This window comes from Solanum dulcamara, chromosome 11, assembly GCF_947179165.1.
Source record: "Solanum dulcamara chromosome 11, daSolDulc1.2, whole genome shotgun sequence".
NCBI lineage: Eukaryota > Viridiplantae > Streptophyta > Magnoliopsida > Solanales > Solanaceae > Solanum > Solanum dulcamara.
In genome coordinates, this window is record NC_077247.1 from 35963070 (window position 1) to 35975106 (window position 12037).

Genomic DNA, 12037 nt, shown 5'->3' on the forward strand with positions numbered 1-12037 from the left:
TTAAATGAGTATATCATCGATTCCATCTCTGAACCAACTGAACATCCACTTGAAACGACATAATCATCAGAATCGATTGCAATTTCATTGATGGAATAAACTAGTGTATGTACCTTTCTAGGTTCATGGTATTCATCGTAACCGTGAGAGGGGATGGTTTTACCAAAAAGAATGCAATCACACTGGCAAATGGGCGGGTTGAAAATGGATCAACATAAAATGGGTAATAATTCAATCCGTCCATATTTTGTATGGGTAAAAATGAGTTGGGTAAAATACTAGTTTACTTATACATATTTTTATGAATTTATAATACTCTACTTTAAAATTCAATATGGAAAAAAATATATATTTTAGTCTTCATTTGGATGAAAAATATTTTATTTAATTTTATTGTATCATAAAATTAAACTCGACACCTGATTTGTGACCCGAATTCTAAATTGGGACCAGACTTTGAACCAGACTCATGACCCGACTTCTAAGTCGGGATCCGTCCCTGACTTTCGACTCAGGATCCGACCCCGACCCTCTACTCAGGACCTGACATTCGAATTGGGATTCGATCCCGATATCTAAATCGGGATCCGACCTCGACACCCAATCTAGGAGCCAACTTTCAAATTAGAATTAGAACCCGATATTCGATTTTAATGATCGATCCAGAATTCAAATTTGACACTTAATCTGGGACCCAACCTCGACTCTTGACCTGAAATCCGACATCGAACTGGATTCAAACTGACCCTGACACAAATACCCAACCTTGATGATTGATTCCAAACTCAATCCCGACACCCAATTAGGAACCTGACTCCGATGCGAGATCCAAATCGGCACCCAACATCCAAATTAAGACCCGATTTTTGAATTAGGATTTGATCTCGATACCTGACATGGGATTTGACCCTAACATCCGACCTCGACGACAGATTCGAAATCTGATCTCGATATCTGATTTGGGACTTGATCCTGACTTCGGATCTGGACTTGACTTTCGAATTGAGACCTGATTACGAGGGCCAAAGTCTTCACCTTTTCAATTTATTTTTTTAATATTTATTTTTATATTTTTGTAATTATAAAGAATAATAATTAGTTTTATTGAAGAACACAAAAAGGAAGGAAAAATATAACATTTTTATTGATATTATGAATTTTGAGTGAATAAAAGTGGAATCTAAATCTTTATTAAACACATTTTATTCCTAATAAATTATTGGATTAAAGCGTCATTGTTGTTTGTTGGGAGAGGCAAATGTGCAAAAATTATTCCTGAACTTGAAGAAATTAGTTACTATTTTGCTTTGATTATTTGTTAGGATTATATTTAGAAGAAATAGAATCAATAATCTCCTGATAATACATAACAACAACTCCCGTCTCCCCTCTCTCCTCTATTCCCAGAAAGAAAGAAGAAAGAACGAAAGAGGCGATGGCAGACACTCTCGCTGCTCTGAGGTCTTTGATGGCTTCTCACTCTCCTCCTCTCCAGGCTTTAATCGTTCCTTCCGAAGATTATCATCAGGTTTCTGCTCCTTCTCACCATTATCTATTCAAGTGTTGTCTTCTAGGTCTAATTTCTACTGATTTGACAGAGTGAATATGTTTCTGCACGAGACAAGAGGCGCGATTTTGTCTCTGGATTCACCGGAAGTGCTGGTTTGTCATCTTTTTATCCCGCTTTTTTTTTTTTTGCTATTCATTTTCCATATTCTGTTCATGAATCGTGATTACTGTGATATCTTATTTAGTGCATATCGGGATCGTATAAAATGGACGCTACTTAATTTGAATAGTGTTTACTGTGATAGGTATAGCGCTCATATCAATGAAAGAAGCTCTTCTATGGACGGATGGACGCTACTTCTTGCAGGCAGCCCAGCAGCTTAGTGAGCAGTGGAAGCTCATGCGTATGGGAGAAGACCCTGCAATTGATATTTGGATGGCAGATGTGAGTACTCCTTATTGGTTTCTTGCATTTTCTGAAGACTTTGTACATTTAGCAAATAATTTACCTATTTTAGAGTTGGTGAGAAAAATGCTATTCCCCATCCTAATTTATGCAGTGGTTTTGACTAGGCATGGAGTTTTGGTAAGAAATACAGACTTTTTAAACTTGTGGTCCAAAACAATTTGTGGGGATTTAAATCATCTCAGTGAAGGTAAAATAAAAAGTTTTTAAATTATGTTCAAACAAGCAAGTATGACAATCTTTTTGAGATAGATTCAAAATGGAAGTATGCCACATCAATTGAGATAGAGGGAGTGACTCCTAAGATCTAGCAGACTTGAAGGTATAGTTGCTTAGCTTTTTCTCCGCCTAGAGCCAACCCCTTGGACCAACCGCAACATTCGGAACTCAGGGATGATGGCCCCCCTCTACCCTTCTCCACTTAAATACTGGACTAAGTTTGCTAGGAGAAGGGCTTGAACTTATGACATTAGACAAGTCTCTCACCTTTGCCAATTGAGCTAACCCCGGTGACTATATTTGCCTAGTTGGCTTATTCCTGGTTAAATGAGTTTACAATCGGATGGAACAAACTTTGTAGAAAACAAGAAGAAACAGAACATCTGGTATGTCTTTGATCATATCAGAAGAATGTGAAATAAAATCTTTTAGTCCTGATAACTGGAAGGTGGAAGCTCTCTCCCACACCATTAGCAATCAGGTATAGTTGTTACATTTCAAGAACTTTTGTTCCCCTATCCAGATTTTCCCTTTAGTTATGCGGTCTCTTCTGAAATAATGAACGTGTTTGCTATGATTCTTCTTCTGAATTTCAGGTTAGTGAGTAGGAACTTCTTGAGATCCAATTTCATTTAACATATGTGATTTTTGTGCTATATACTAGAATCTGCCGAAGGATGCAGCTATTGGTGTTGATCCATGGTGTATATCAGTAGATACTGCACAGAAATGGGAGCGTGCTTTTGCTAAGAAACAACAAAAGTTGGTTCCAACAGCTAGAAACTTGGTAGATGAAGTCTGGATCAATCAGCCACCTGCCGAAACAAATCCCTTGATCGTGCATCCTTTAGAATTTGCTGGTCGCTCTGTTGCAGACAAGTTGAAAAGTTTGAGAGAAAAGCTTGTACAGGAAAAAGCTCGTGCTATAATAATAACAGCACTTGATGAAGTAAATCTATAAACCCTGAATCTAAATGTATTCATTTTACTGTTTTGGTGATTTTGGTCTTATATACTCTATGTTACTCCATTATGATTGCATTTTGCAGGTTGCCTGGTTGTATAATGTCCGTGGCACAGATGTATCATATAGCCCAGTTGTTCATGCATTTGCTATTGTGACATTGAACTCTGCCTTCTTGTATGTGGATAAAAGAAAGTTGTCATCTGAGGTGCATGTGCATTGCACAATCGTTTGATTTAAGTTCAATTCATTTGCATTTTTTTATTTTCTGCTCTTAAGTAAGCATGTTAATGTCACAGGCAAACTCTTACATGAAGGAAAATGGAATTTTTGTACGGGAATATGGTGAAGTTAGCTCAGATACAGTCTTACTTGCATCTGATCAACTCACTCCCTCCTCAGCTGACAAAACTCCAGCCGGATTGAATGGGGAGACTAATTGTGGCAAGGCTACAGGAAATGGTGAAATTCCATCAGTAGAGTTTGTGCATGACCTCATTTGGGTTGACACTGGTGCTTGCTGCTTTGCTTTGTACTTGAAACTGAATGCTGATGAAGTCCTCCTTAAGCAGTCACCATTGGCCCTTGCGAAAGCCCTAAAGGTGATTCTTACTACCCAAGAATATTCTTATCCCCAAGAAAGTTGTCTCGAGTTTTTTTGGTGATTGTAAGTCTGGTAGGTGTTTCCACAGACTTTGTTGGTTGCTAATTGGGTAATGGATCAGTACCTTGCTTATTGGGTAATGGATCAGTACTACACTAAGAAAAAAATATGAAACAAGAAGAGGGAACGCTAGTCCCTTGTTCGATGTATAAGCAAATAAATACAAGTTTAGTATATCAGCTAAAAATAAGTAGGCTAAGATTATGTTAAAGGCTGCCAGATATTGGTTTATTTTCTATCTCCAGCTAAACGACATCTTTATTCCTTGATCTTGTACAACCTCAATATGGCACAACATTTCATACTGAAGCTGAGTTAAGGATACTTGAATGGAAGCATTGAGCCCTGGGTAATTTCCTTCCATCTTCCTAAATGGGCAGTGTAACCCGGTAACTGTGCGGCTGGTGGAATAGTCAAGGTGCCCGCAACTTAGCGCAGACACCTCCGTCATGAAAAAATGATTTTCATGGCTTGTCATTTTTATTTCCAGTTATAATTTGGTTGAAAACATCTAAATTCAATTTAGAGGTTTTTTTCTTTCTTGAAGTACAATACGGTCATGGTGATTTCCCTTCTTTCCCTCCTATAAGAGATGTGGACAAATGTGTCTGCTTGTAATATTTCTATTCTTATGTATTTAAGCACTTTCCTTGGATTTTTTGACTAAACAAAGCTTAGTTCAATTGGGTCCTATTTTCCTTCTTGTAGTCAGATTTGTTGGCTTCAAAGATTTTCATATGAGCTAGCTTTGTTCTTACCAGCTTAATATTTTTCTGGTAAGGATTATTACACCAGCTTGGATTATGATTCTTATGATTACAAAATCAAATCCCTAATGGTTTTGGGGAGTAACAGTGATCTCCTTGTGCTGCTCTTTGTTGGGAATAATGATGTTATTTTTCTTCTATTCTGTTTGTTATAATGCCCCATTCCTCACTCCCTAATTTCTCAGTCTTCTTTTGCCTTTGTCAATTTATGATCCAGTGCAGAGGAACAGACCACCAAAGATCATTTGGTAGTGCTTCTTAGAAGTTGCCAAATATACTAGGATTTTGGAAATGTAGTGTGTGTTTTGTGATTTAGTTCTTTCTCTAAATTTACTGTTCATCCTAAATGACTGGATTGTATTTCTAGAACCCTGTTGAGATGAAAGGATTGAAGAATGCCCACATTCGGGATGGGGCAGCTGTCGTGCAGTATCTCGCCTGGCTGGATAGACAGGTAAATGATAGCCTCTTAGAGTCTTTAAGGTTTTTTTTGGTCGTGTGCTGTCATTGACAGTTTACTGAAAAGCTTCTCAGAGGTCAAATAACCTTATGGTTAATTACTGCTTATTGCACTTGATATCGTCCCCCAGATTATATGAGATTGTGTTGTTTCTACATGTGGGTTGTTTGTCTTTCTTATCATCATCAATCTCCAGAATATGACAGAGACACCATCCATCTCCAGGTGGATAAGATAGGAGATCTACCTACAGCAGTGGACCCAGGAGAGTCTTTCTTTATAGTTGGAGTTGAGAGGACATCAAGAATTAAATATGATAAACAATAACAAAATAATGCAAGATTAAAAAAAATAACAAATAATCAACAAAAAGAAAACAACATATAACAAATTAACCATTAAAACTTACCCCTCTCCCCCCCCAAAAAAAATGAACTGACCAGAAGAGCAAGCAATGAATGGAAAAAAAAAAAGGCTAACTGGTTTGCCGTGGACAATGTAATTCACAACCATAGTTGCATGCTTTCCATCTTGAATTATTTTTTTCATTACCGAAATAGTACATGAATGTGTATTGCAATGATGATTGATAGTATTAAAAAGGGACAAGGTAGACCTAACCTTATTTTAAAAAATGGGACAAGGTAGACCTAAAATCATATGGAAGGAGGTTGTCTAAAAAGATCTATAACCTCTGGAATGAATGCAGATTTAGCAGAAAAGTAGAGCACAATGGAAGAAAAAGATCCATATAGGTGATACCAACTAGTATCTAGCCATGTTGGTATACATACATTATGCCAAGTGTTTGCTAGGACTGTTTAACTTTTGTTTAGAGTTTTCTATGTCAGGAGAAAAAAATAGACAATCTCTAGTGCTACTGTGCTAGATAACCCCAAACTATCGAGCATTACACTGAAACAGGTCCAAATTGAGTGAAATGGATATTGAGAGAATTCATATAACTGGTCTCAACTTTGGGATTTAGGTGTAGTAGTAGTTCTTGTAATAAACAAATTAATGTATAATTAGTGCACATACCATACTGATTCAAACACCTATGCAGCACCAACCCTCTAAGATGGGAAGGTTTTGCTTTGGATGAACACGCTGACACAAAGATAAGGCACTGGGAATGACCCAGAATCTCATTTAAGATAGAAGAAAGGTCACGGGTTCAGCTATTTGAACCTCTAACCTTTACTTAAAGGATGACGCACTTTGCCGATGCATTGGGTTTGGCTCAGTGAATCCAGTTAGTTTCTTAATTTTATATTGTACTTTTATATAAGCCGCTATTATGTGGTTCGACTTGTCTGCTTAACATGCCCTTTGCAAATAAATTGGGACTTCGCAAATTGATTCAGGACTTCATATGTTTTAGGAGCGTAATGACTTGTCGAGTGTCTGGGACTTGTTTGTCAATACTTCTTCTTAGTTGTCATAGAAGCTTTAGCATTGCAGATGAGGTTCCATTAGAAGACTGATGTAGTGAATGTTTTTGTTTATCACAGATGCAGGAAATCTATGGGGCCTCCGGTTACTTTGTAGAGGCTGAGAGTATGAGCAAGAACAAACTAAAGTAAGTTTGACTTCCTGTATAAATTCAAGGGTTTGGCTGGTTTGTGTATGTTCAGGTTCGAATTGATTTTATTATAGTTGGCGTTGTAGTGCTTGCTGACCTAGATGTTCCATTAATTGATTTTGCGGTTGGTTTCTGTAGGAAATTTAGCTTCCCTTTCATTTATAATTTTTAACTTAGTTAACATTTAACTGAGAAATATTCTGGTCGAATTGGCTTCTCATGGCACTTCTAAATGTAGATGATAATTTGGAGATAAAGCATTTCTTTAATGTTTTTATAAATATATTATCAAGATGTTTTCTAAGAATGAATTTATTTGGGCTAGCCACCTTAATTCTTGGATATATAGATCAAGAAAATGATTTTTTGGTTTTGTAGTTCAAGAAATTGGTAACCTTCTCTTTGTTTTTAAACTTTGAAAAGCTTCTGAAATGTATTCAGTTCCTCAGCCTGATGAAAGTAGGAACTTTGGCCATGATCAATTGAAGGGCATTGTTGCTTCTGCTTTTTGCAGCTCATTTCCAATATGTCAAGTGTTCGATAAGGATTTTTTTTTGAATCATACTGTGGAGTCTTATGCTTTCCCTATGTAGCATCTACTTAACCATTGGTTACTTATGTCAGGGATTCCAAACGACTTACAGAAGTTTCTGCAAGTGATAAGCTAGAGGAGTTCCGGGCATCTAAAGAGGTAGTGGCTCTACGCATGTGAGAAATCTAATATAAAGCTAGCCAGCTTGCCAGTTGCTAATGTATCTTGCATGTGATGTTTTCACCACTTAGGTCCTTGAGCTGACGTCCCTTGGTTTATTTTGATGTACTTGATATGCTAATTTTTACTCAAACTCTATTTATGTTGCAGTAGCCGATTTTCTTTATGCTAGAGGGGCAAAAAGGTATTGTCTATAGGCTCTGTGTTGTAGGGAGGATAAAGAACGTGGGATGAACTTACGAGGGTGGCTGAAAATAAGAAACAAATCTGTGAAGGAATAAAAGTCTATGGACAAAGTCACTTAGGAAGTATGCATAGGTATTGTTAAGGCGCTAATAACATGTAGTAACTTGGTCTTGAGATAATGATGGGGTGGCAAATGTCCAATTGCTTCACCCTGATGAGACTGTTTTCTGCCGTCATTCTCTAACATGTACGGTTTTGCATTTTTCTTGTGGTGGGTCGGATCTAGTTTGAGGATAAAGTTGGTAGCTTTTCAGTATTCTTTCTTCTTTACTTAACATTCCGAGTAACTTACTATCCTTGTATATTTACAGCATTTTAGAGGGCTGAGTTTTCCAACTATTTCATCTGTTGGTTCAAATGGAGCCATTATCCATTATTCACCCGAGCCAGAAACATGTGCTGAACTGGATCCAGATCAAATGTATTTATGTGATTCAGGAGCACAGGTTTGTGAAATATCATTTGGTTTGGTCATGATACATATATTTTGGGTATTGTATTTGCTTACCACCTCCTAATTCTAACTTGTGATCTTTTAAAATTGATGGTTTGGTGGTGTTGTTGCTGAAGTATCTAGATGGAACAACTGATATTACACGGACTGTTCATTTTGGAAAACCTACTCCACATGAGAAAACATGTTACACTGCGGTATGTAAATCCTGTTATGTTATAGATGTGATCCCTGACCATGTTGATTGAGTCATTGTGACCATGCATAGGGGAAGTCAAATTCAAGTTTATCTGTTTACTTTGTTAGTGGACACCACCTTAAGGATTACTGAAAAGCATCAACAGACCCGTGCTAAGATAAACCATTGGAAACATTATCATCCTTGGTATTGTTAGTTGCTTTCCTAGCACCAAGTTATAAATATTAAACTTATTCTATTGTTTTAATATGTGTCCCTTTTTTCAATTTTCAGTAGTCCTTTTGAGTGAAATAACATTATAACATCTGCTTTCTGTTTGGAATGTTCTCTAAGTTATTTTCAAGGCCCATGTTGATTCAAAACTGTGGTCTTATTAAGGAAGAATAAACAATATTTTTAGAAGACAAAGGAAGAGATAGCTTAGTTATAAGAGCCCTTACTTTAAAATGATGAGGTTGGGTTCGAGGCATCAAAGTGGGAAAAGCCACTGCTGGGTAGGGAATTTATCATTACTCCCCTACCCCCCAAACCCACCCACACACATCATTTCTGAAAGACCGTGTTATGCTTTAGAAGAGGCTTTATTCATGCATTTATTTATTTATTTGGGTGTGACCTGGCGTGTAGATGCTTGTAATGTGGACAATAAATATGTTTTGTATCTAGGTTACATTTCTCTCTCTTTATAAGAAAATATTTTTCATAGTACTTTTATGTATCCAGTGGATTGAGTTCTTCAGAACCTTCTTTTGGGGTCAAGAAATCTTTCATCCTTTGCTTTGTCGTATTTTGTTCTAATGCTCAAAGTTGCTTGAATTATGTAGGTTCTCAAAGGACATATTTCATTGGGTAATGCACGGTTTCCCAATGGAACAAATGGTACGAGTCTATGGGATGATTTCTTAGTCTACAAATGTTTGTGGGGGATTGGATATGCAATTATGCACGTCCACAAACTGTATTGGAATAACTTAGTGCTTTCTAGTTTAATGTTGTTTAACTGCTGTGATGCTCAAGATAATTGCAGAACATATAGGGACACTTTTCTTACTTATGCCTTACTGTACTTTATAGGTTATGCTCTTGACGTTCTCGCTCGAACTCCTTTATGGAAGTATGGGCTTGACTATAGGCATGGTACAGGTCATGGGATCGGGTCTTACTTAAATGTCCATGAAGGTAACTTGTGCTTTAGTTTCTGGGAAGGTACTAGTGTAAAGTAACAAGTTTTACTCACTTCCTTCTACTTTTTATCAGGACCTCATCAAATTAGTTTCAGACCATCAGCGCAGAATGTGCCACTACAAGTTTCAATGACCGTCACAGATGGTCAGTCAGATTTTATTTAGTCTTTAAGCAAACTGAAATTAAAGTTTTGCTTTATAACCTTTTCTGATTGCTTTATATTTTTTCTGATCCATCACACAAATAAATGGAGCTTTGCTCCAATATTTATTATGCTGCTCTTGAAGTTTTACAGAATGAAATGATGTAGCTGATAGATGTCCCTATTGTCTTAATAATCAATCCCCAAGTTGCATTTCTTACTAGAAAATTACTACAATGGAGAATGCGGATGTCATCTGTAATCGTGTCTTGCTTTTGAGTAAGGCTGGATAGGCTTTTGTATGTGCAGAATTGCATGTATTGGTTATCTAACAAATTGCTGCTTATTATTTTTGGGAGGGTGATATTAGCGCCAACCATTTGTGAATTTGTCCTTGAAACTTCTTTTTTTATATCCATGCAAATATTTTATTTTGCTAACTTCATGTATAACTTAGTTCTCTTCTCCTAATTTTAGTCTAAGTCATGATTTTCTGGCTTCAACATTTGAAGATCTTAACTGTGGGATAGTGTTTTCCAGAACCCGGTTACTATGAGGATGGAAAGTTTGGTATAAGATTAGAGAATGTGCTTATTGTCAAAGAGGGCAATACTAAGTTCAACTTTGGCGACAAGGGTTACTTGACATTTGAGCATATAACTTGGGTAAGTTTTTCAGCATATAGATTGTTGTATATGTGTATTTTCTCACACGTAGCGGAACACATGTGTGAATATATTTTGCATGTGTATATACCTTGCTATTCTGCACTTTGACGGTCCACAACGAAGGAAGTGGGCGTTTTTTTCTCCGCATTTTGTCTTTCATGCTGAAGATGATACATGATGTAATAATTTACTCTTTTATGTTTTATTGTTTATTGGGTGTAGGCACCATATCAGAGGAAATTGATTGATGTGAGCCTTCTGGTGCCCGAAGAGATCCAATGGTTGAATGACTACCACTCTAAATGCTCGGAAATTCTCGCTCCTTACTTGAATCAATCTGAGATGGAATGGCTGAAGAATGCTACTTCACCCGTTGCAGCTTGAGATGTTCCTCTCTATCTCTCAAGGTTCGGCGTTCAGTGCTCTCAACTGAATAAAGTTTGTAAAATTCACAATCCACACTGCTCCATACAGTAAAATCTATACTTCTTATCATACGTATTACTGCATTTGGAGTTAGTTTTGCGCAACGTTTTTCCTGCTTTATTTTTACTGCTGGATTACTTCCAAGGGTATGTTTGGTTGGTCAAAGTTTTTGAAAAATATTTCCTAGGAAAATGACTTCCATAGTGGAGCTAGGAAGAACAAGTTCTATAAGTGAAGTTTTACATTGATTGTGTCCTCTCCACCTTCCAATACACCTCATTTTCACCTCCACCCCCCCCACAGTCGCAGCCTTCATCCCCAACACCCCCTATTTTCCACCCCAACTTCTCATACTATTTATCTAGATTATATACAAATGATTTTAGGATAATATCTTTCACTTGCGTATCCAACACGAGAGTAATTTTTTTGAAAAAAATACTTTTAAAGAAAGATTCTTCATGCAAAACATTTTCCTGAGTCCAATATATTATCATTTAAGGACATTGAAGCGACTGTGCACAGTCGTAGAGGATTTATCTTCTTTCTTACTGTTAATTGTTAAGTTATTGCTCGTACAACAACAATATACCCGCAATGTAATTTCACAAGTGGAATCTAGTGTTAAGTTATTGCTGGTAAAGTAAGAATATTTTCAATATCAGATTAATGCAACACAGTAAATCAGCGACCTAATGCTAAAACATACTACAAGTTACTTGAGAATAATTAACCTACTACATATAATATAATCACTATAAAATTGGAGAAGGAAAAAAGACAAGAAATTATCTTTGAAGTAGATCAAATATTCAAGTGGGTTAAAAGAGGTAATTGATTAATACTATATATCATTATCCGTTATTTAAAGGATAGCGTAATTATATTTTAATTTTGGGGTGTTGGCCGACCAATTTTGACTTTAATATTATCTCTGTCATGAAATTGGGGACGTAGGCAATTTTTCTTAACATAACGCTTCATTTTATTGTAGTAATTTCAGCTATAACATACAGCATGATTATATACATTATTAACTTTTCACTCTGAATTAAATGAGAAGGCGAAAGCAAAAACAAACAAACATGTCAAAGCAATTTGTTTTAGTTTTACACACACAAGCAAAGGCTCCAACTTGGCCAATTTGAAAATATTTTAAGAAAAATCAAACAATAAGTAAATGTCAATGTTCATCAATTTTATGAGTGATGTCTGCTAAATTTGGATTCCTAATTCAACGTTTTGGGTTGCTTTTTCTATTGATCCCCACCACGATGTTTAATAATTATATCTAGGAATAATAATGGAATATTATAATATGAATATATATATATATATATATATATATATATATATATATATATATATATA

General features: G+C 36.3%; 1 protein-coding gene across 1 annotated transcript; it reads left to right on the top strand.

Annotated features, from left to right (window-relative positions):
* Positions 1 to 1348: 1348 nt before the first annotated feature.
* LOC129872287 (aminopeptidase P1-like) lies at positions 1349 to 10957 on the top strand. Its single transcript, XM_055947217.1, has 16 exons — positions 1349 to 1528; positions 1599 to 1662; positions 1815 to 1954; positions 2859 to 3143; positions 3244 to 3366; positions 3458 to 3760; positions 4957 to 5043; positions 6564 to 6631; positions 7259 to 7325; positions 7904 to 8038; positions 8163 to 8243; positions 9070 to 9124; positions 9320 to 9424; positions 9503 to 9574; positions 10113 to 10237; positions 10463 to 10957. Exons 1-16 carry the CDS (start codon positions 1436 to 1438, stop codon positions 10622 to 10624), a joined length of 1965 nt encoding a protein of 654 aa, XP_055803192.1. The 5' UTR covers positions 1349 to 1435; the 3' UTR covers positions 10625 to 10957.
* Positions 10958 to 12037: the final 1080 nt, after the last annotated feature.

Excerpts from the sequence above, each read along its gene's own strand:
- LOC129872287 (XM_055947217.1), top strand. The coding sequence starts at position 1,436 with ATGGCAGACACTCTCGCTGCTCTGAGGTCTTTGATGGCTTCTCACTCT. Across the intron at positions 1,529-1,598 it reads CTTCCGAAGATTATCATCAG|AGTGAATATGTTTCTGCACG; the intron begins GTTTCTGCTCCT and ends CTGATTTGACAG. Across the intron at positions 3,761-4,956 it reads CCCTTGCGAAAGCCCTAAAG|AACCCTGTTGAGATGAAAGG; the intron begins GTGATTCTTACT and ends TTGTATTTCTAG.